This window comes from Dermacentor variabilis, chromosome 10 (assembly GCF_050947875.1).
Source record: "Dermacentor variabilis isolate Ectoservices chromosome 10, ASM5094787v1, whole genome shotgun sequence".
NCBI classification, from domain to species: domain Eukaryota; kingdom Metazoa; phylum Arthropoda; class Arachnida; order Ixodida; family Ixodidae; genus Dermacentor; species Dermacentor variabilis.
This window is the reverse complement of record NC_134577.1, coordinates 114,976,771-115,002,104: the sequence shown is the minus strand read 5'-3', so window position 1 is coordinate 115,002,104 and position 25,334 is coordinate 114,976,771. Positions and strand designations below refer to the sequence as shown.

Below are 25,334 nucleotides of genomic sequence, written 5' to 3'. Positions count from 1 at the left end.
GTCTGCTTCGGGAAACAAGTGGATTGCTGTAGCAACAGACTACGCCACCCGATATGCAATCACACGGGCTCTTCCGACATGCTGTGCACCCGATGTCGCCGACTTCCTCCTAGAAAACGTCATCCTTCACCACGGCGCCCCTCGACAGCTCCTCGCCGACCGAGGCGCTACTTTCTTTCTAAAGATGTCAATGACATTCTACACTCGTGTGCGACTAAACACAAATTTGCTACTGCTTTCCATCCACAAATGAACGGTCTAACCGAGCGCCTTAACCGCACCCTTACTGTCATGCTGTTCATGTATGTCTCCGATGACCATCGCGACTGGGACGTTGCGCTGCCGTTCGTTACTTTCGCCTATAATTCGTCTCGCCATGATACCGCAGGCTTCTCTCCATTCTTCCTCATGTTTGGCCGTGACCCCAACGTTACCCTTCGACGCCGTTCTGCCTGCTAGTCTGAATTCCACATCCGAGTACGCCCGTGAAGCCATCCTCAAAGCACAAGAAGCACGCCATATTGCTCGACGTCGACTTGTGGAGTCGCAGGACAATCAGCGGCGCTTATATGACGCCCGCCATCGTGACGTCCATTACACACCGGGCGCCCTGGTTCTCCTTTGTCACCGTCGCGACGCGTTGCGACGCGTCTCTCGGAGACGTTACTTTCACACTACTCCGGTCCTGACCGTGTCTTGCGTCAAGTAATTGACGTCACGTACGAAATCGCCGCTCTTGAGCCAACCGTGGCTCAGCATCGCTCCGACGTGGTCCACGTCGCGCATCTTTAGTTGTATCACTCGCCCGCCTCCTAACCAGCACCGAGCCGGTGCTTCAGCCGCCGGGGGTCATGTGACACGCTGGCGAAGAAGATGTTTTAACCATCGTCGGAAGAAGAAGATGTTCTGGGTTTCGCGTGCTGGCTACCATCTTGTCAGCTGATATAATTATTGTAAATATTCTGTAAGTACACGCCTGACTGTTTTTAACCCCGCAACAATATATTTCTACCCTAACTAAGGCAAAATCATGTTTGTGGTTCGAGCAATGTGTCTGTCGGCAGTTTACATGTGTGTAATTTAAAGAAAAGTCAAGGGCGCTTAGGTATCCCTACGTGGATGAATGCGAAACCATTTCGGCTTCTTTCCGATGACGAGTCCTTTTACGAAACGTAGTAGTATCGTTTTCACGTTCCCTTGTACCATTCCTAGCGTCACGCGCCTCGGCCTCGCTCGCGTACTTGCGTGGACGTACAAAGTATCCGGGCGCACCTACTGACTGAACTTGAAGTCGAAGGTTCGTCCATGTGAGCACACGACCGAAATCACCGCACCGACTGGCAGCGCCGCGACGCGGGGCGCTATGTATAGACCGACCACCGGCGCAGTCTATGTGGCCATGTGACTTTCTGTAACATCTCCTTCGAAGGTCCTTCCATCATAGCGCACGACAGAACTCACACCAATCACCGGATTGGCAGTGGGCCGGTGCCGTCAGCGCCTTCACAGAGAGAGGGGCAGCATGGGAGCACTGACACGATGAGCGGCATCGAAGCATAGTGCGAGAAGGCGACGACCGACGGGCGAGCAGTGGCACGAGCGCGTCTCTGAGATTACGCGACTTTTTGTACCATCTCCGGCCACGCCACCGCATCTTAGCTTCACGAGCCATATAATGCTTTCACATTAATAAATCCTTCGACCCCTGCAGACACTAATCTGTTTTTGACATGTTCTTTAGTTGCTTGCTGGTTCGGCTAAATAAATGGAACAATGTTTTGAAACGGCACAATAGACCATGATGGACGCCGTAGGGAAGGGGGGGGGGGCTCCGGATTAATTGTCAGCGCCTGGGATTCTGGTGCACCGAAATAGAAGTTCACGAATAATTCCTGCATTTAATTCTCATCGAAATGCGCCCGCCGCTACCGGGCATCGAACTCGCGACCCCATGCTCAGCAGCCGAACGCCACTCCAAGGCGGCAGGTCCGGCTTCATCTGGGAAATGAATCTGTTGAAGGCGATAATGTTGACCTGGTTCATTAGCAGGCGCTTGCTGGTTAGGCTTATTACGCACACAATAGAAAATCTGATTAGATACAGGGGTCCAGAACCGAATAAGAATTGTGACCCTATACGAACGCGTAACATCAACGCGAACGCGCGAACGCGCTAAATAAAGAGGAATCGGACAGCGTGAGGCAAATACAAAATGGCACGTATCCGAATTTGCACATCCACAATAAAATGCATCCTACGGCCTATCCTCCTCGCTGCCCATGGTGCGCAGCTAAAGCCATCCTATACCATATCACGTGGGGCACGTCAGGCCATCACTGCCGTACCCCCCCTACAACACCCTACAGCGGAGAGATGGGAGGAACTGCTGGTCAGTGAGTGCCTGGATGATCAGCTGAGTTTAATTGACCGTGCCTGCAGAAGGGGCAGCCGCCAGCGGAGCCCTGCACTGAGGACCCCGCACCGCAAGGCAAGAGCCTCCTACCACTCGGAGTCTCTCCGCAGCAATTTTACTGCCAATAAATACGTTTTCACCACCACCACCACCATGACACCGCACAACTTTGCACCAGCAAAGCAACAAGCACACGGTTGCTTACCATTATTTCAAAATGAGTGCTTTTTCGACTAAAGTTTTCACAAGAGCACTGAAAAAGATTGCCAAATTGCGAAATTGCCGAAGCAACGGAAGTCTAAGAATTACCTTTGCAGATTTAAAATAAATTTCACTTCGGCAATCATCATCATCATCATCATCAGTCTGGTTACGCCCACTGCAGGGCAAAGGCCTCTCCCATACTTCTCCAACATCTCCGGTCATGTACTAAATGTGGCCATGTCGTCCCTGCAAACTTCTTAATCTCATCCGCCCACCTAACTTTCCGCCACCCCCTGCTACGCTTCCCTTCCCTTGGAATCCAGTCCGTAACTCTTAATGACCATCGGTTATCCTCCCTCCTCATTACATGTCCTGCCCATGCCTTCGGCAATACGGTGTCACAACATTGCTTGAATGTTAACCGCACAACCATCGATAGGCATTGTGAGTTGGGTTCTGCAGTAATATTTTTTCTACTATTGTTTAACTAAAGAATAAGTAAATAACAAACTGAGGCACACATACGTATAGTGCCGAAGGATAGCACAAACGGATGACGTCGAATAACGAATTCATTTAACGGAACGCAGTAGGTAGAAAATGTGGCGCATTGTACATGACAATGGCAGAGAAGGTGAGGAAGGATGGCCGGTCGCAGTTGCGCGGGAATGGCGACATGTCTAGTCGATTGAAGGCGGGCGTCAGCGGCGCAAACTGATGCGCGTGAATAGCTGAGAACGTTTATTCCTCGGACGTATGTTCAGTGTGTCCGGCCAGTTATTAGTTCGAAGGGAAGCAACGAATGAGTGTTCGAAGCGTGCAAAACTGCTCAAGCACGATTTTCACTGGCAGATACTTCTCGTGTCCATTAAATGCAAAGCGTGTTGGCGTGGCATGTCATCTTTTTATGTTCGTTCACTTTGTCGTTGTCCTTAGCGATATGTCGGCCTTAGAAGTCGATAAGGAACTGTGAACGTTTACGAAAGGCGAGCACAGATAATCACTCAGAAATAAGGACAGAGACGATGGTGCGGTCCTCAAGTCACTCTTCATTTCTGCATGCACCTGCCGTCCACATAGCGATGTTTCACCAGCGATCACTGTTTGAAGAAAGGACACGTGTTTGATTTTCATGACGTGAAATCTTTAGTGCAGGAGCAACGATCGGGCACGATAAAATTCGTTGAATCGTATTTTATCCTTTGTGATCGGTCGGTGTGAAATTCTAACCGTGATCCCGGGTCGGATGTTTACGACTGCTTTGTAGATAAGAGGATATTTAGCTTTTGTGGGTCATTCGTGTACTGATGATGTCACCTGCATAGGTGGCGAAACGTCTATATACTTCTAGTGCGAATTCCAAGTAGCAGCAGTGTCGGTGCCGCTTGCCTGAATTAATAAATGCCAGTATTCGCTGATCCTGGTGGGCGCACTCCCCCAGAATCGGCCAAGACAGCAACTGATTTCTTCGAGCATTCCATAATTGTAGATTCGTCTTGTGATTTTTCTAGGGTATGGTCAATTTGTCATTGTGGGCCGATGGCGAAATGCGCTAAGTGGAGGTTCGGTCTAGCTTTCTGTGAAAGGCAATCCGATGGTACGCTGTCCGCACGCCCCCCCCCCCCCCCCCTAAAGTATGCGTCAATGCTTTTTCTTTCTATACTTCATCGTATTTTTTCTTGTTTCTCTCAATCAAATTGTCTTGCCTACTTGCATTTTATTTTCACAGTATCTTGGGTATAAGTATTTACGTCAACCAGTACAAAGGTTCTGTACCTGTTCCTCGGCACTATAATAGCCATTTTATTAATTATTATAGATTACCAACAATAGATTGTGCTTCGTTGACATTAAAGGACCGAACTCTGTTAGCTATGACGTGACTAGTGGAGTACCTCAATGATCCGTTCTTGGCCGTCTTGTCTTCTTAGTGTCCATCAATGATATTTTGTCGGCTATTCAACACTCTTCATTCGTTTTATATGCTTACTTTTGCTGAGCTGTTTGCTGAGCAATTTGAGACCCATCAGTGTTCACGACTGCATTAGCCTCCAGAAATACATTCCTTCACTTTCAAACTGGTGCAGAGACAATAAGCTGCTCTTAAGTGCTTCCAAAACCATGGTATTAAGTTATACGCGGAAAACACCATGTGCGATTTTCATACACCCTTGGGGATGCTGCACTGCCCAGGGTCGAACAAAAGAAAGATCTTGGTGTATATACTTCGACAAAACGCTAAGTTTCTCTTCACATGCTAAATATGTGAAACAACCTGCCTTTAGCGCTACTGGAATTGTTTGTCGTATATCGCATGACTTCCACTCCCCTGTTGCTTTCTGAAATTGTACTATATTGTATGCCTTCCGCTACTAGGGTATGCCTCGGTAGTTTGGGGCGGAACGTGCAAATACTGCCTCATTGAACGCATCTAGAATAAATTGATCTCTATTTTCAAGCACAACTTATGCTGCTCTGGCGACCATAGTTGAGCCCTCTCAAATATACCACAGCTCACATCTCTAAAATCAAGACGAATTAAATCAGACCTTTTGTTCCCCTATAAGGTGGTCCATGGCTTTATACCTAGTCCGCCGAACTATACCAGCCAGCATTTCGCGTTTTCTGCGTGGCTTTGTTCCATTCGAGACGGTTCTATGACATGACTCTAAAAAACAGATAATTATTCTGCCTGTATTCACACATGTTAGAGTTCATTTCCTGTCTTTTGTATATATTTATATAACCATGCTGGGGGGGGGGGGTGATAACCTTGCATTTACGCCACCTCCTCATTTTCTGTTTTTATATTAATGCGTAAGCATTCTTTGATGAGCTCCCCAGCCCTATCACGCGAAAAATGTAATGCCCTGTAGCTGCACAAAACTGCGCAATTTGCTAATTTAAGGCAGTTAATTGTTATGATAGAGTAAATTTACATGATTGGTATCTTTTAAACACTAAGGATCAATTTAAAAGGACACTAAAGGTTAATATTAAGTCAACTTGGACTGTTGAAATACCATCCCGGAAACCTCAAAACGCTTGTTTCATGCGAAGAAGAGACCTATTTTAAGATAAAATGCGTTCTGGAGCGTCCGCGTACCTCTAGTGCAGTTCAAGTCGTCCGCCCTCCGATTGAGGAGTGGTGACGTCATTGTCTCATAGTGACGTTGCGCCGTCGGTGAGTAAAACGGCGCCCGCAGACGGCGCTTCGGCTTTTCTGCGGAAAAGGCAAACGCGCGGCAAGAAACAGAGCCAAGACAGAGCCTACAGCAGCGCGAAAGCGGAACTATGATGGCTAGCGGAAGGGAAAGCGCACAATGATAAGCTGGTTCTTTATTTTATGAAGCCAACTTTGACGCTCGTTGCAATGAACGACCCTGACAACGACACATTGGCTCGCGATGCTGGGCTCGACTTCAGTGATTAAGCACTGATGAACGTGACATGCTGCTGAGGGCTCGCGCTGCCGGCGTCGTTGCGTACTACTACGACGGCAACTGTATGTCAAGGCTGTACATATTCGTACATTTGTAGCTTTTCCTTCGTGAAAACCAAATGCCGCACTCACGCCCCGTCTTCGACCTGCAGTTCTTGCGTTTCGGAGAATTCAGGCAATACCGACGGAACAGCGCTACGGGAAAGCATTGCTTGGAAAGGCACTCCACACGACTTCAGTAAGGCGGCGTTGAACTCGTAATGCTCTGGACGAGAGTGCAGCGAGCACACTATGCCACTTGCACACTCCACAGCGAGCACTTTGCCAACGCGCTGTGGCAGAGGTACGGCACTTAACCACTTCGAACGGAGAGGTTCACTCGTTGGCACACAGTGATAAGTAACGTTGGATTCACCGCTGCAACTGCCCTTGACCAAGTTCTGCGGACCGTTCGCGCATCCCACGACATCACATACACGTGTCATTCTCGCTGTCATGCAAGTTTCGCGAGCCAGCAGAACCAGCGCAGCACAACGCGATAACGAAACAACTGAAACTCCAAAGCGCACGCGGCGCATAGTCGAGCGCCCAGAGTCGAGCGAAAACGGAACCTTTCGACCACCCATACTAATGAAGGGTAACGTCAAAATGTTATTTTTTCTTAGATTCAAACAGAAGTCGACAAGTAGCATTGGGGGTGGGAGAACTTGAAGTTTGGGTTGGCACAACTGAATTGTGGGGTTGGGCCAACTTGAAATTTCTGACTGGCCGAGCTTGAGATTTTGAGGTGGCCCAATGTCCAATTAAACGCTGCTGAACGCACTTCGAGTTATGAACACCTCGCGGGCAAGCGAGCGCATTGAGACGCTTGGTGCCTTTTTCATTGGGCCTTACCGAGGTGCAGCGAGAATTCAGGCGAGAGCTTGCGTGGGCAAGGAACGCGCGAATAACGCGCGCACACGAGATCTACAGCGAGAGAGAGAGAGAGACAGACAGACAGACAGACAGACAGACAGACAGACAGACAGACAGACAGACAGACAGACAGACAGACAGACAGACAGACAGACAGACAGACAGACGGACGGACGGACGGACGGACGGACGGACGGACGGATGGACGGACGGATGGACGGACGGAAGGACGGATGGACAGACAGACAGACAGACAGACAGACAGACAGACAGACAGACAGACAGACAGACGGACGGACGGACGGACAGACAGACGGACGGACGGACAGACGGACGGACGGACGGACAGACGGACAGACGGACAGACGGATGGACGGACGCACAGACAGAGAAGTCATAGAGTTTCACATTAGTATAACTAGAGGGAAATCTGGCGCTGCGATCGTTCAACCATCATGGGAATAATGGGAAGTACAGGCTTCGGAGTGGCAGTCTTTTGACTGGCGAACTAGTCTACAAGTATTTTTTGGCAGTTTTGGTTTCGCTCTAAGCGCAATTGCTATAACCTGCAGTGGGACAGTGCAACGAAAAGCTCTCTGCCTTTGTTCTGCTGCTCGAAGTGAAGATAGCGCGCTGGGCCAGCGGCTGGGACGGTGTTTGGGTCGCTGTGTGGTGTCGAAGCCCTGACGAGAAAGCGACGACATCGTAAACGTTGAAAGAACATGTTTTCAACGTTTGGACCTTGGTTTGTTAAGTGTGTTAGATTGGTGCTGTAGCGTTGCGTGCTTTATGAAACTTCAGAATAGGAAAAAGAAGGCATTATGATGCAAGGCATAGACAGTTGTACTTTTAGTGGCTTGACAATTTAATTTTATTGAGGGCTTCATTATGGATAGCGCGTTTACGTGCTCATTGAAATGCGTGTTTTAGGACTTTGAGACCCCAAACTTACTTGTGGTAGGAAAGGTTGCTGCTTCTTGGCTGTAGTCTAATGTCGCAAAATGGGTAAGTGCAAAGCCACGCCGCAACGCTTCGGAAGCAGTAGGTCAATGTAAAATAGAATGAACCACATTCGTAGGAGACCACAAGCGTCCTAGCTAGCACTGCAGCAGATTTGCTTAAATTTACTTGAAGACATTCAGCAATCGTGACAGCCGACACAGCCTTTCGAAAGAGCGAGAGATTTCGCAAGTGCCTGTCGTCTGCGAGAAAAGTCTCGCGTTTGCAGCGAGCAGGCATCGTAGCAGACGACACTTGTAGCATTCCTCTAAGGGCGCAACACTTTCTCACAATACAACATTTTTTATTTCCATAAATACTTTATGAGTATGTTTATATAAGTACATGCGCGATTATTATTGCTGTTGTAAGAATAAGTAAATAATTATTCTCGGGCGCTAAATCGGGAAGAGAACGCAAAAGAATACATACCCTGGTGTGCCCTGGTGGCAAACCATCGTAAACCGTGCTCCAATCTCAAAGTCATACCAAGTTTATGTAACGTGTTGTGCATTATATAAGACACTGCAGAAACAAAATTAGATTTTACGCGATAATAAAGTATAGATTAACTAATCTATACTCAACTGCGCCGCACGCAAATGCCACTAGTCTAAAGATCGAAGTCAATCCGAAGCCTGTACTTCCCATCATTCCCATGTAGATTGAGGCAACGCTCTTGAGAACCCCCGTAGACACTAGCGCCACATTTCCCTCTGGGGTATTTATTTAGAAACTCTATGAAGAGAAGTGGTTCTTTATGAAGAAGCGGAAGGTTAGCACTGTGACATGGCGTCGCGGCGATGCACTCTCCCCTCACGCGCCGCTTCACACGCTACTAAGCCAGCTGGTGTTCCGGTTTGATCGCTCGGCTCCGTCGAAGCGCGCTTGTGCCCGGCGTTTCGGCTCAATTGGTACGACGGCATTGAAGAAGCCGGATGGGGCGAAAAAATCTGACATTTTCCTACTAAAGTCTAAGCATTCCTTGCCACCGGAAAGGCCATGGGTGCGCATAAGCTAGGAAACGCAAGTAGAAAAAGCTAAGTAAGAACGAAGTGACAGCCGAGCCACACAATCCTCACGCATTAGCAGACGATTCTCTTTAGGTGCATCAGTACGAAAGCTCCGTAGCTGTTCCTGAGCACAATAATCAACATTTGACTGATTATTTGATTGAGTGATTGATTGTTACTTTTATTATTATTATTCGGACTCTAAATGTTGTGTTTTCACTACATTGTTTTAGAGCGCAGCTCTTTGGCGTCCGTTCCTGGGTTTCGCGTCGTCGTCGGCGTTGTCGTCGGCCTCGTAACCAGCTCCGCCCCCCTTTCATCCCCCCAGCGCTAGCAGCGACCGACTGATACCGCTGGATGCCGCTGACGCCGCTAGAGAGTCAAGATAACGTGACTGCATAGAACACCGTCGCCGCCATGCAGAAAGAGGAGGAAAGGGTCCCCCCCCCCCTGTTCTTGTGTGGCGGATAGGGTGCTCTTCAGTTGCCGACGCGCCGGTTATTTCACGTAGGCCCCGGCACGTCGACGAATACGTGACCACCTTCCCATGGCTAGACCTGGTTCTTAGCGCTGCGGAAGCGAGGGTATCATATTGTTTGTGTCGGCATCGGCGGCGTTGTCCCTGAAACCAACTCCGCAGCTGGGGTTGACTCACTATCGGCGTCAGCGGCATCAGTCAGTCGCTGCTATCTCTTCCCTCCTCCCTTTATCGTGTTGTCCGCTTGCTGCGCGCGCTTCTGCCCCCATCGTTTGCCGCTGGGTGTACACGCCGCCCCCCTCCCCCCTCTTCCTGCGAGTCTCCGGTTGTCAAAGCGCCGGCTCGAACTTAATTCCTTTCTTCGCTCCTCCTCCAATGCAACCCCTGTGCGGTGGCAATCAGAGAGCCAGATCGGTGGCGGCGGATCTGTATATGTGCACCGCCCGAGCCGAAATTGCCGCTGCCGTTCGCCCTGTGCGGTGGCAATCAGAGAGCCAGATCGGTGGCGGCGGATCTGTATATGTGCACCGCCCGAGCCGAAATTGCCGCTGCCGTTCGCCACTGCGAAATTATCTGCCAGTTCTTTCTGAGCCATGAGCGAGACGACCGATGGAAGTCCTCCGTCTGCTGCTGCTGCTGCTGCTGCTAAACGAGCTGCCAGAGCAGAGGCCCAGCGCCGTCGCCGTCAGAATCCAGAGGTGCGTGCCGCCGAAGCAGAAGCTTACCTAGTGGAGTCTTTGTTAAAGGAATACGTGTGAAAAAAAAAATTCTGTGATAGCGCATACATGTGTTGCTCGATTTCTTTGCCTCAATCTATCGAAAAGGTGAAACAGCTTATTTGCTGCGCTCAAATTTCGCATTAGGAAGTAACGTAATCGTCGGTAATTTTTTTATTAGGTAGCTGCTTATCCAACTCTTTCTTGCTTATCGTATTTTATTCTATTTCTTTATCTCATAACTCCTAGCCATAGCTTTACATATTTACCTTCTTTGTTTCTGTTTTTAAACATTTATCTTGTGTCTGTTCTGCACTTAGTTATTTATACATCGTTGCCGCATAAAGAGCCTTTTATATTATTACGTGTAGAAAGATACAGACGGAAGAGGCGATTTAAAACTATTTACACTGAACTGGAGCCATAGCACCAGGCCGACATTTTCTCGCGCCAAGGGCACAGACCCACTTCGTCGTCGTTCTCGCGGCGGCTCGTCTCTTGGGTATCTACCGATACTATCGTAATTCTACCCCCCGGCGGCAAAAGCGCCGCCACGGTGGTGTTAAATATCCAAGGCACGTGGAGAGTTGTAGGGCTTGAGTCGGGTGACGTGGACAATGTCACTGGTTGTCACACCGGAGGACGTAGTGGGCGGGGCTAGAACAATTTCACAGGTGACATCGGTCACTTGGCGGAGCACGCGATATGGGCCGGTATAACAGGAAAGCAGTTTCTCACGAAGGCCACCTTTACGCGATGGTGACCAAAGCAACACGAGGGTGCCGGGTGCGAAATGGACATCACGGTGACGGAGGTAGTAGCGTCGCTTCTGTTTGTCTTGAGAGACTTGTAGACGAACGCGCGCAAGCTGACGAGCATGGTCAGCACGGGCGATTGCATCACGGGCATAAGCACTAGTTGAAGCTGTGGTGGACGGAAGCACGGTGTCTAGTAGTAGCGTCGGTTCGCGGCCATACAAGAGGTAAAATGGGGAAAAGCCGGCAGTTTCGAGACGGGAAGAGTTGTATGCAAAGGTAATGTAGGGTAGAGCCAGGTCCCAGTCACGGTGGTCGTCGGAAACGTATTTGGATAGCATGTCTGTAAGGGTGCAGTTCAAACGCTCAGTGAGGCCGTTTGTTTGAGGGTGGTAGGAGGTAGTAAAATTATGCTGAACGGAGCAGGCCCGCATGATGTCGTCAATGACTTTCACCAAAAACGTACGGCCACGGTCTGTTAGCAATTAACCATGCGTCAAAATGATATCATGTAGAAGGAAGTTCGCAACGTCAGTTGCGCAACTGGTCGGAAGAGCGCGAGTTACGGCGTAGCGGGTCGCGTAGTTAGCCGCGACTGCAACCCACTTGTTTCCTTATGTAGATTCCGGAAATGGGCCGAGAAGGTCTAAGCCAACACGATGGAAGGGCTCGGCAGGGATGTCGAGCGGCTGCAGGTAACCAGCGGGGGGCTGGGAAGGCTTCTTGCGTCGTTGGCAAAGTTCATAAGCGGCGACGTAACGTCGTACGGAACGGGCAAGGCCCGGCCAGAAAAAAACGGCGACGTACACGGTCATAGGTTCGAGATACGCCGAGGTGTCCTGCCGTTGGTGCGTCGTGGAGCTCTTCTAGAACTGTTGAGCGGAGGTTTTAGGTATGACAAGTAGGAACTCAGAGGCGTCCGGATGAAGGTTACGACGGTACAGAGTACCGTGGCGGAGAACGAAGAGGCGTTGAGTGGCGTCGGCTGGAGAGTGTTCAAAACGGTCGATGAGTCCTCTGATGTTGGCGTCACGACGTTGCTGGTCGGCGAAATGAAGCAGCTGGGATACAGAGAGTATGCAAGAAGCACTGGTAATATCGGAGGAGTCAGGATCGTCAGCAGGGTAACGCGACCAGCTGTCAGCGTCTTGGTGCAGGCGGCCAGACTTGTAGACCAAAGAATACGAAAATTCTTGTAGTCTCAAAGCCCATCGACCAAGCCGGCCTGTAGGATCTTTTAGGGATGAGAGCCAGCAGAGAGCATGATGGTCAGTGACTACGGAAAAAGGGCGACCGTAGAGGTAAGGACGGAACTTCGCAACCACCCAGACTACAGCAAGGCATTCTCGTTTCGTAATGGAATAGTTGCAATTCGATGGTGTAAGGAGGCGGCCCGCATAAGCAATAACGCGATCCTGGCCACACTGACGCTGGGCTAAGACGACACCTACGCCATGACCATTGGTATCTGTACGCAATTATGTAGGGGCATCAGGGTCGAAGTGGGCGAGAATGGGTGGTGAGGAGAAATTAGTGACGAGACGAGAGAAGGCGGCGGCTTCTGCAGTACCCCACGAGAATGGTACGCCTTTCTTCAAAATATTACTGAGGGGTCTAGCAATTCCCGCAAAATCTTGAACAAAACGATGAAAGTACGAGCATAGCCCGACAAAACTTCGAACGTCTGCGGCTGTCTTCGGAACCGGAAACTCTCTGACAGCGCGAGTTTTGTCGGGATCAGGCTGTACTCCGGAAGCATCAACGAGGTGGCCCAGAACAGTAATTTGGCGGTGGCCGAAACGACATTTCGACGAGTTAAGTTGCAGCTTCGCCTTTCGAAATACATCAAGTATAGCTATTAGACGCTCAAGGTGAGTGTCGAACGTGGGCGAGAAGACGATGACGTCGTCGAGGTAGCAGAGACATGTGGACCATTTGAAACCACGGAGCAAGGAGTCCATCATACGCTCAAAGGTGGCAAGGGTGTTGCATAATCCAAACGGCATTACTTTAAATTGGTATAGGCCATCGGGTGTGATGAACGTGGTTTTTTCTCTGTCCATATCGTCAACAGCAATCTGCCAGTATCCAGAACGAAGATCGATAGAAGAGAAATAGCTGGAACCGTGGAGCAGTCAAGGGCGTCGTCTATACGTGGGAGCGGGTAGACGTCCTTCTTAGTAATGTTGTTCAGATGGCGGTAGTCTACACAGAAGCGCCACGTGCAATCCTTCTTCTTAACCAAAACTAGAGGTGACGCCCAGAAATTCGAAGAAGGCTCAATGGTGTTTTTGTCTAGCATTTTGTTGACTTCACTTTGAATTACTCGGTGTTCCGACGCAGGAACTCGATACGGTCGTCGGTGAATAGGAGTAGCATGGCCAGTAAGAATCCGATGCTTGACCGCGAGCGTCTGGCCTAAAGGGCGATCGTCGAAGTCGAAAATATCTCTGTAGGACGATAATACTTGGTAAAGATCTTCAGCCTGCGCAGCAGACAGGTCCGTCGCAACCATTTTCTGTATCTTGGGATCGGCGGGCGAGGCTGGCACGATGGGCCTGCTAAGCTCGGAAGAAGCATCGGTTGATAACGCTGCCACGTGATGGTCGCCGAGAGAATCAACGTTGGCAAGGCAAATACCTTGCGGAAGAATTTGCTTTGCCAATCCAAAGTTAAAGATAGGCATGCGAGTGCGGTTCGCAGTAATAGTAAGTATACTGTGAGGCACGGCAACGTCATACTGTAGTGGAATGTCGGGCAGAAGAGTGACGAGGTACTCGCCATTAGGGACTGGTGGGGAAGACAAGAGTTCAATATAGGCTATTGATTTGGCGGCAGGCGAATAAAGCCGGTGGAGCGTAGGCGGCACTGGGTTGCGTCAGAAGGTTCTGCGAGAATCGGCAACTCAAGGCGAAGAGTACTGGCAGAGCAGTCAATAAGGGCAGAATGCGCGGAGAGAAAGTAGAGGCCGAGAATTAGGTCGTGGGGGCAATGAGCAATCACGGCGAAGAGGACAGGGGTGTGGCGGCCGGCAATGCTGACTCGTGCCGTACACATGCCGACAATAGGCACAGTACCGCCATCCGCAACGCTGAAGACGCGTGCCGACGGTGGGGTGAGGAGCTTTTTGAGTCGTCGTCGGAAGGCAGCACTCATAACAGAAAGATGTGCGCCTGTATCGATGAGTGCAGTGGCAGGATAGCCATCAACGTCAACGTCAAGAAGGTTTTGGTTAGCAGGTAACGTGAGCAGAGGATTTGAGGGCAGGGTGGACAACGCAGCTTCACCTCCAGAAGCTGCAGCGCCTAATTTTCCGGCTGGGTCCGGGAGGCGATAGGCGGCGAAAAGAAGCGGCGGGGTTGGGGAGAACGAGACTGATGGCGTCGAGGTGAGGGCGAGCGGCTGTAGCGAAGGTTCGGAGCAGGGGCATCAGCAACAGTGGGTTCATGGCGGGTGGAATAGGGAAAAGAAGGTCCAAAAGGGCGGGAATAAGTGGCGGCGTATGTCCGAGGAGGTGGTGGCCATCGGTTGCGGCAGTGACGAGCGACGTGGCCGATGCGACAGCAGTGGGAGCAGATCGGCCTGCCATCAGGGGTACGCCATTCGGACGGGTTGCGGCGAGATGTGGCAGAAAAGGACTGACGGGGACGAAGAGGGCCGGTAGCGAACTGGGGAACGTTGGGTTGAGACGTTGTACGCACGGAGTTCAGACCCATGTTCTCAAATTCCTGTCTGACTATGGCCTGAATCATCGCAATCGTGGTTGCTGGCGGATCGGCAGGCGTGGCGGCGAAAGCTGGCGGACAGGCGGCCTCGAGCTCGCGGCCAACAATACGGGTGACGTCATCACAGGTGCTAGCCTGACGTGGTCGACCCTCACATGTCGACGTAGCAGCGGCGTTGGGTAGCCGCGTGGTGTGGTGTGTGATACTGCGGCTCTTAGCCTGTTCAAGGCGACGGCATTCTTTAATGATGGCGTCGATTGTCGAGACGTTGCCGAAAACAAGCAAATTGAAAGCGTCGTCGGCGATGCCTTTCAGGATATGTGACACTTTATCAGCTTCAGACATAGGGTCGTCAGGTTTTCGGCATAGAGCCAAGACGTCGAGGATGTATGAAACGTACGGCTCTGTAGATGTCTGAACACGAGACGCAAGAGCGTTTCTCGCGGCAACCTTGTGGCCAATGGGGTCGTCAAACAGTTCCCTGAGCTTTTCTTTGAAATTTTCCCAACTGGTTATCTCATCGTCATGCGTCTGGTGCCCCACGCGTGGGGTGCCGCCGAGATAAAAGATGACATTGGCGAGCATAATGGTTGGGTCCCACCTGTTATTAGTGCTGGCATGTTCATATAGGTTGATCCATTCGTCAACGTCCTGTCCCTCCAGGCCAGAGAACACACCAGGGTCATGATGTTGGGCAACCGTGACGACGGGAGCAGTCGGACAAGCCGAAGCCGTTGCCGAGGTGGTCTTATCACCGGGAGGCATGGTGACAAGCTCGATGTACCGACCACTCCGGAGTTCCGTGGCGAGGGCGGGGATCGCTCACCTTCACCAGAATGTTATGTGTAGAAAGATAGAGACGGAAGAGACTATTTACAAGCTATTTACACTGGACTGGAGCCAGAGCACCAGGCCGACATTTTCTCGCGCCGAGGGCACCGACCAACTTCGTCGTCGTTTTCGCGGCGGCTCGACTCTCGGGTATCTACCGTTAATATCGTAATAATATGTACGTTATAGTAAAACTGGTCTTCCCGACCTTCGTATGTTGTACATAGCGTACTTGTTTTATGTGATGAAACGATATCGTCTTCGCTTAGTCTTGCTACAACCTGTATATAGTGTCATGAGCAGCTAACGCATGTGAAAGTGCTATGTCAAGTGGGCCAGTATTAAGAATGAGGAATCATTTTCTTGGTTTCCAAATGGAAAAATACATTTTGTAAATAACGCAGAAGGAGGCCCCAGATCAGGACTGGTAGGTTTTTCCTGTACAGTACAACAAATTTTCTCGATTGTTTGGTTGTAACGGGTGCCCAGAGTGAGTCTATGTTGTTTTCGCCCGTTCCAGTTCGGCCAGGTGTGGCGACGATGCCATTGCTGCCTCGGCACCAGGAGCTGCAGCGGTGCCGGATGTGGGTGGCGGCAGCTGCTTGGCGTGCAGCAATGGAGCCACCCTGGTCGCCGTCCAGCTGAGCGACGTCTGGACCGCGCTGGTCAAGAGCCAGGCGCTGTGCATTTTCCTCGTCGCCTACACGCTCTCCTACGCCATGAGGCTGCTCATCACGCAGGTGCGAACGGTTGCCATTTGCCTAAGTTTCCCAGATGAAAATAAGTTTCGACGTAGCGCCATTCTTTCATCTACCCGCCGCCGTCATCGTGACACCCTTGCGCACTCTCGCCATTGCCCATGCGTGATTGGCTTAGTGGTGTCACGTGGCATAGAAAATTATATTGTAGGGAACCGCTTGATTCCAGCCGACCTCGTGCTACTACCACGAGGATCAAGCTGTGCTGCTGGTGATGATATATACACATGAACAAGGTGTACAATCGATGATGATATGTGGAGGTGATCAAGTTGAAAGTCAGGCCTGTGATGCGCTCACACTAATTCCCTCTTGCTGTGGAAGCGGCCGCCTGGCCGCGCGGAAGTATTATTAATGGCGTCGAGTATATGGTTTTAAGCGACAGACATGCACTCTCTCTGTCCCACGGCAACGGCGATCGGACGGCGTTCTAAGAGGCGGGACGTGGTGATTGACAGGTGCTGTCAGCTCAGTTACCGTGTAAGGTCCAATAAAACGCGTGAGAAATTTTTCGCTTAAGCCGGTAACGCGTACAGGAGTCCAAAGAAGAACTTGGTTTAAAAGTTGTTTCTTTTCTTTGTTTTCTTTTTTTCACGTAGCATGGATCACGCTAGCATGCGCACGAATAAGGATTGACAGCAAGTAATACAGAGATATAGATGGTACTGATAATGAATGTGGTGCGACACAAACTAGAAGACGGTTCTTTTTGCATGTGTGTTAAAGGTTTGGGACCTTTTGGTGGTGCAGCTAACTTTTGGGGGTGCAAGTTACTTTGGACTAAACACACGGATCGCTTTCCTTCGCCTCAACCCACGCGTCATGTCTGGCAACGTCGCCGCACGGCACGTGAATCTGCTGTTGTGTATCGAATCATTGCGTGTTATTGTTACGTGCAGGACTTTAAGGTAGAAGCTCGGGCGTGGCGGTCGTAGTTCATACCGGCGGTATTTCGCATCGCGCGAATGTAGGAAAGAGGATAGAGAGCACCAACTTTCAAACGATATTTAATTGCAGACGAGCATGACTTATAGGCGGAGAAAAGAGAACAAAAATGGGTTACCCAGAGCCAGTGTATCGTTGATAAGTCATATCACTTGTTTCACACGCGCCCACGATTGCCCTGTACGCGCAGCCACGCATTCACGCTGCAGCAGTGAGGGAACTATGGATGGGGTGCTTACGCAGCAGTCCCCTAACTTGTAAATATCCTCCGCTTTTATTATTTCTCGAGTTAACTACGAATCATGCCTTGCCCACGCACTGATAAAGGCCCGCAATCACGGCAATGAATGCCAAAATGCCCTTGCACAGCATTACACGCGTTGTATAATTACGGACACATTATATATGCGCAAACTTGTCTGCGTTCTCGATCAAGCACAGATCACATTTCGTCCCGTGTGAAAGGCGGTCGCTTATGCGATCTCAGTGAAGTGCAGTAAGACTTATGTCGGCCAGACTGGCAGGTGTCTCAATGACCACCTGCGCGAGCACCGAATCAACGCGTATAATGCAGGGGCATCTAGGCATTCACTGCCGTGATTGTGGGCATGCGCTTCTTCTTTATCAGTGCGTGGTTTCGGCAAGGTATGGGTTTCTTAAACGTGCACCTAAATCTAAGTACGCGGGTGTTTTCGCATTTCGCCCCCATCGAAATGCGGCCGCCGTGGCCGGGATTCGATCCCGCGAACACGTGCTTAACAGCCCAACACCATAGCCACTACGCAACCACGGCGGGTCGAGTTAAATTAAAGGCACCTTAATACACCTTACAGGCGGCGCCTTACAGTGTAAAAAAATGGCACCATTTGCATCTTAACCTGTCTCCAAAAAGAACTATTTTCCGTGCGTGTGTGTGTGGGGGGGGGGATGCGTGCGTGCGTGCGCGTGTGTGTTTGCAGCTTCGCGCTTGCTATTTCCTGTCAAGAATGCCGTGTCAAGAATACACGCACATGCCGTTCGTGATCTACGAATACCAACGGCAGGCAGTGTTAACGGAAGTAAAGGCATGGGACATACATGACGATCATTGTTGGGACACATGATAAGCTCCAAAGGGTGCAAAGAATTCCTAAGTGCATTTTCTTAAAGTGTTTTCTTTACACATGGTGAGAAAAAGAGGTAAAAGGTAGTCAACGAATAGCACTGAGTGAAACGGCACTAAACCGAGGTGGAGAAAATATGGCGTGGAATAAGTGTCCTAATTCGGAAAAACAGGGGGAAGGCGGGAGATTGAAATTCAAGGCGGTGAGCAAAACGAGAACAAGGTGAAAGCAGGAGCCAACGTTTCACTTGTCGAAACGTTGGCTCCTGCTTTCACCTTGTTCTCGTTTCGCTCATTGTTCTAATTCTGTCTTATCCTTTAGTCAAATGTCAACTCCATGCCACATACCACGTTAATTATTCGAGTGCACACTCACCAGAAATCACAGCCATAAACCAAACGACCGTCTATGAATCTGTTAATAAGAGGCTTTCTTCCCTTCATATAACGCGGGGCGATGCAGGACCTCCTGCTGACAAAGACGTGCTTGTATAACTTGGGCTTGGAGCCCTCGCTGTGCGCCAACTTCAGCAACTACTCGGACACGAAGAACGCCATCGAACGGGTGGCCAACAACTACTCGCTCTTCATCCTGCTCGTGCAGCTCACACCCGCCGCGCTCCTCTCCATCTTCCTCGGGCCCTGGTGCGACAAGTGAGTCCACGAATGTGTGTAGGCGTAGCCTCCTACATAACTTCTGTGCCTGGCGGATGACCGCAAAAGGCCGTCGCCTATGGAAGCGCCACTTACGTAGCGTTAGAATTACCATATACGGTAGCGATAACCCTAGGCGACCATGGTACGGCGTTACCGCAGAGTAGCGGCAGCAGACGACCAAAGTTGTTTGCACACTTCTCATAATAATGGTTTTGAGTGGCGGTTGTGGGCGATTCCAGTAGAGTGGCCTAGCCAGAGATCCCATAAAACCCCTTAAACTTCGTAAAATAGTGACACTCTCGTTTCTCCTCTCTTTCAAGCTCCCTCCTCAACCGTGGTGCCGCCTACACTGCTCGAGCGCAGCAACGGCGCCAACATGTGCTCCTCGCCACTCATAGACGCTACTCGAGCAAAAATGGCGTTGATGCACGGCGCGAGGGCCCACGTGATGCTATTAGGCCAATAGCGACGCGGCGTCGGCCTCGGCCAGAGCGCGCGCTGAGGAGGCGGCATTCTTCAAAGCGTGGCATTATTTAAGAAATTTAAGGCGCTTTAAAATTCCAACGAAAGTGGCGCCTCCAGCAGAAGTTCCAACAGTGCCTGGTTCTTATTGCTTCGCTATAGCTTCGCTAATAATTCGGCAAGCACAAGTATGCTGCTGCTCTTTTATTGGTGCAAATGTTTTTTTTTTGTCAGCAGCGAGCACCATAAACGCAAAAATGTGCTCGAAACCGCGATACGTAAGGGGCGCCAACATCAAACTTCAAACGACGGCCGCTTCCCATTGGTTCGCCGATCATCTGGCAGGCACAGAAGTTATACAGGAGGCTATGGTGTAGGGCACGACAGAAAGCAAAACGGAAAACTGGAGGGATAACCAAACTGACCGTTCGCCAGTTTCGCCCGAAGGGCCAACTGAAAGCTGCAGCAAGATTTAGCGTTGCCCTGAACTGCCTCAAACTGTGTCCTAACAATGCGCGAGGGCAACATGCTGGCGTGACGCAGCACATGAGGCAACTTCTGGCGCGCAGCAAAAACAGCGCCACGGCAGCGATATAGTTCCCCACGCAGTCCTCCAATGTGTTCCCATCAGTTGTTTCGCAGTAGTTCCCGGAACTCTACGGTGCGCTGTGTATTTGTCTTTGTCGCCGTGCATCTAAAATAGACTTCTTAGCTCGTTCATCTTTCTCACGCAGTAGTCATGAGTTCCTGATATAAAGATCATGCAAAACAAGTCAGGGGCGTACATAAGGAAGTAGAGCGCTAGCATTGCATGCGAGAGGTACAGGGATTGATACCAAGCACCTCCACCGGAGCACTTTTCTTTCTTTCTTTTGCAGCATAGTAAAAATGGAGAAATGTGCAGTTTAATGCCCCCAAACTCGATAGTGGGTTCTGAGGGACAGTGGACAGTTCAGGAATAATTTTGACCATCTGAGGTTCTTGCATTCGACTTCGACTCCCACCCAATGGCATGGGTTAGAGTGCCTTAATTAACTCTACCTTAATTACCTATGCCTTAATTAACTTCGCCTTATTGAACACCGAAGGCCGTGGGTTCGACTCCCACCAAAGTTCCTGGGTGCGAGTGCGTTAATTAAATCAAATTTCTTTAACTGTGCTTTCATTAACACCAAACCTCCTAGGTTCGAGTTACACCAAAATGTCAAAGATTCGTAGCCTTCTCGGAGCATGGCGTACTCACGCCAACACCGGATTATCCGCCACAAGAGCCACGTAATTATCTCGCCTAAGAAAATGCGGTGCAACGCATCCTGCGTTGACGGTCGATGGTAACGCGTTTATATCGAATTACTTTAGCGACAAAACGCATTGCCATCGTCCAAATGAGTTATGCATCAGGCGCGTACTGCAGCGGTACTAATCTATCGCGTTTCCCTATGACAGTTGCTGAATCTAGCACAAAGGCAGCCGCCGCGAAACCGGCGTGTAGCCTCCGAAGTACACAGAACAAATAAAGTACCAAGCGTGCACACATGCATACATACCACCTGTAAACTACATGAAGCACCCTAGGAATGCTACCACATTAAAACAAAAGGGTACAGTTCTTCATTTGCTGAACCGCCACAACAGGCTGCGTTTGAAACGTTCGAGTACAAACTTGGCCCGTGTGTCGCTGGCGGGGCTTGGGAGAACCAGCGAGCCAAATTATTTTGTTGTTGCGTGTTTTTCTCTCAACAAAGACGTTTGTCGTTTGCCCGGCACCAAACCCTTAACACCTTTCTGCACCCCAAGTCTCTCCTGCCCATATTATTGCCACGCACGTTCCTCTGCCGAGATTCGACTTCGCAGCCGGAATCAAAGTGACACCGAGTCGAACAGCCTCCACTATTATCAACTACGTCCAGCGCTAGTTCGCCGTGCGGCTAATTACGCACTCCACGCAGAGAAGCCATATACAGCTGCACGTAATCATTGTTTCAAAGGTACCCGCCGTGGTTGCTCAGTGGCTATGGTGTTGGGCTGCTGAGCACGAGGTCGCGGGATCGAATCCCGGCCACGGCGGCCGCATTTCGATGGGGGCGAAATGCGAAAACACCCGTGTGCTTAGATTTAGGTGCACGTTAAAGAACCCCAGGTGGTCAAAATTTCCGGAGTCCTCCACTACGGCGTGCCTCATAATCAGAAAGTGGTTTTGGCACGTAAAACCCCAAATATTATATATTGTTTCAAAGGTAGTGGGCTCACAATATACACCGCAAGGTGTATGAACCCGCCTCCTCCCATATCCGAAGGAAGCAGCGTCCATCGCATCTTGTCACGAAGCTGGTTATCACATCACAGTCTGTGGAGGTATATGTCCCTGTCGGTGGCATCGTTGCGTCGTAGATTGCTACACCAACTCAGTAGTAGAAATGATCTGAGAGCTTTGCAGGACAACCTGTACAGTGATTGGAGACGTGGAAGGGGCGGACCCGACGTGTTCCTGTTTCAATGTGATTATAATTTTATTGGGATAATGTATTGGGTGTATGGCTGCCTGTTTTCCTGTCTAATTTTCTCTACCGTTTTCCCGCCAACTTGTATCACTGGACAGTGTATTGTCTAGTGGTTCACAGCATCCCGTTGCTGTGTGACAGCGAACCGGATTGGAAGGCGATCGTAGGCCCAACTTGGATCACGGGAATCTGACATTGCATATGTGCCGTATTTCCGCCACTTATGTTACTGAGCGTGTGCTACAACTTGCGTGCCGGCGTTCAATGAACCTCGTTCATACCAACTTGGATTACTGGGCCCGTGAAACTAGGCACCTGCCACACTTCCATGACCCTCATGGATTTCACTTTGGGTCGGCGGGTACGTGCTACTGTGTGTGCGCCACGCTGTTAATTTGGGCATTGAATCCTAGCACGCCTTCTCCATCCGCAGAGCCTACGTTTATTTTGTTTTGTTCCCTTTGTTTTAAGTAGAAACTTCTGTGCTCCCCCGTGGCGTCGCAAAGTCGAGTGGCTCAACGCACTTCGAACTCCGCGCCCGTGTTTGGTGCCCGGACTCTGCGCCGAGCCGTCGTCCGTTTCGGCGATTTTAAAATCGGACAGCGAGAGTGCGTGTGTCTGGGTGCAGCTTCTTGTTTCAGGCGTTCGAACTCATTTAAGCGTTGAACTGCTGCATGCGTTTTGTGCCAAGCATCGTTAAGAAACCAAAAGTAAGAATGCGTGTATTTCCAGGGCAAAAGTGAAATTACGGAGGCGGCTCAAGAGACTAAAGAACATTCTTGCTCAAACGCTTCGTATTGTGAGAATTTAATTTCCGGTTTGTCCTCTGAAATTAGGAATCGAGTGGGCATAGACAAGACACGTTACTATCGGAAATCAGTAAGGTAAGGTAAGAAGAACTTTATTGGGTCCTGAAGGTCAACCCTAGGTTGACGCGGGCCGCTCCCACGTTGGGACTGTCAGGCCGAGCCCTTCAGCCACATCGCGGGCCTTCTGGACTGCCCGTAATTGGTCAGAGAGTGATTCGCTGTGTAGCATTTGCCGCCACCATTCTTGTTCCTTGTCACAGCCTGTGAAGGCCGCGGGGCACTGCCAAAGCATGTGGTCAAGAGTAATGATGCCATTGCACTTATTACAGTTGATTTGAGTTTCCCTCTCCGGATAGATCCTGTTAATAAAATCTGGACTTGGGTATGTTCTTGTCTGTAGCAAACGTAATGTGACCGCTTGGGCTCTGCAAAGCTTACCGTGTGGCAATGGGTATTCCCTTCTGCTAAAATAATAATGCTTCGTGATTTCATTATACGTTAATAATCGATCCCTGTGTTCTCCGGGTGAAATGTAAGTTGCTCGGTCTTGAAGAGCACGGCTAGAAAGTCCTCGTGCTGCTTCATTTGCCACCTCATCGAGGTTTCTCCGAGCTCCGTCCAGCACCCCCAGATGTGCAGGAAACCAGCGGATTTCAATCCTCTCACTGTTGACCTTCTCTAGTAATTTCGTTGCTATCCGTGTTACATATCCGTTGGTAAAGTTGCGTATGGCTGTTCTAGAGTCGCTGTAAATATGTACCTAGTTTTATTACAGCATGACTGGAAAAGTTTGAAGAACTACTTCGCCTAAATCCTTGTACTGGGACTTTCGAAATTAACGCGGGACAGGCAAATGATTTTGAATTAATATCGAACTCATTTACCGACAACTGCAAATCTGTTTTCCCTAAATATTATGGTGCCCTCATTTTTTTATATCTCCTTGCCACGTATGCCAGGCCTCGTAATCTCAGAACGAGGTATCTTCAACATGCTGCCTAAACTGAATGTAAAGAAGTCAACGGGGCCAGACAGCAACCCGAATTCGTTTCTTCAAAAATATGTCGAGTGGTGTCTACGTATTTGCACGTTTTAGTTAATAAATCTTTATGCGACGGTAAACTGGATGACAGCCAGAATCAAACCGTTAGGTAAAAGTGGAAGGAGAAACAACATTACCATCTATCGCCCGATTTCATTAACATCCACAACTCGCAGATTACTCGAACACATTATACATGATCAAATGGTAAATTTTCTTGATAACCACGATTTTTGAGCCAAACATCAACACGATTTTAGAAAAAATTATCCACGTGTACTCAGCTGATAGAAACAAATAACCATTTTGCAGCATCAATTAACCATGCTACTCAAATTGATGCTGTTGCTAAGAAATTTATTAGCAACGGGCGCAGGCGAATGGGTAGCAGTCGCAAGTGTTCGGCCAAGGACAGCAACGACGAGCTGATACAGGTAGCGATGGTGGTGTGGCGCAGGCAGGCTACTCTTCTTCGTTGCAATCACCCTCCGCAGAAAAAGGCGCCATCCTGGCGGCTTAAGGCGAAGAGGCTACAATTGGATCGTAGTATGGCTTAATGCGAGGGACGTGGGCAAGTTCGTGACCGCGATGGCGTAGCGCCGTCGATTGCGTGAGGGGCTCTACGACGTAATTGACGGAGGACATTTGCTCCAGGACGCGGTAGGGTCCTAGGTATTTTGCGACAAGTCTTGCGCGGAGGCCGGGTGTCGTAGCGGGTACCCGAAGCCATAGGAGAGAGCCAGGAGAAAAAGTTGGTCCAGAACGGTCGGCAGGTTTACGGGATTGCTGCTACCACTGGTCCTCGATGGAAAAAGAGCGGGCAAGCTGGCGGCATTCCTCGGCATGACGAGCAGCTTCAGCTAGCGGAGTACTTTCGGGCGCGTCAGGTGTATATGAAAGAATGGTATCGAGAGTAGCAGAAGGTTCTCGTTCGTATAGGAGAAAGTAAGGGGAAAATCCAGTAGTTGCTTGGGCCGCAGCATTGTACGCATACGTCACGAAAGGGAGAACTTGGTCCCAGTTTGAATGATCAGAGGTGACTTGCATCGAGAGCATATCGCCAAGAGTACGGTTGAAGCGCTCGGTCATGCCGTTAGTTTGCGGATGGTACGCTGTACTGGTGCGGTGGACGATTCGGCATTCGTCGAGTAGTGCCTTCAAAGGATTGGAAAGAAAGGCGCCGCCTCTATCGCTCAGAAGTTCGCGAGGGGCACGGTGGCGAAGAACGAAATGTCGTAACAGAAACGATGCAATGCGCGGGCGGTGGCAGTCGGTAGAGCGGTTCTTTCAGCATAGCGGGTCAAGTAATACACTGCAACAATAATCCAGCGGTTGCCTGCTGCAGTGGAGGGTAGCGGTCCGTATACCAACACGATCAAAGGGTCGACTAGGGCACGGAAGGGGTTGGGACGGGTAGACTTGTCTGGGATGTAATTTTCGGCGTTGGCACTCAGCACAGGAGCGAATGAACTTTCGGACGTAGTTATACATGCCGCGCCAATAAAATCGGCTGCGTATTCGAGCATAGGTTTTGAAGAGGCCGGCATGCGCGCACTGAGGGTCTGCG

At 50.1% G+C, this 25,334-nt stretch overlaps 1 protein-coding gene across 1 annotated transcript in view; it reads left to right on the top strand.

Moving 5' to 3' along the window:
• Nucleotides 1-25,334, top strand: part of LOC142559385 (proton-coupled folate transporter-like) — a 107,041-nt gene that overhangs the window by 5,136 nt on the left and 76,571 nt on the right. The window contains exons 2-3 of the mRNA XM_075670989.1: nt 16,012-16,231; nt 18,760-18,950. Coding sequence (XP_075527104.1) covers nt 16,012-16,231; nt 18,760-18,950 — 411 coding nt within the window. The remainder of the gene's footprint in view (nt 1-16,011; nt 16,232-18,759; nt 18,951-25,334) is intronic.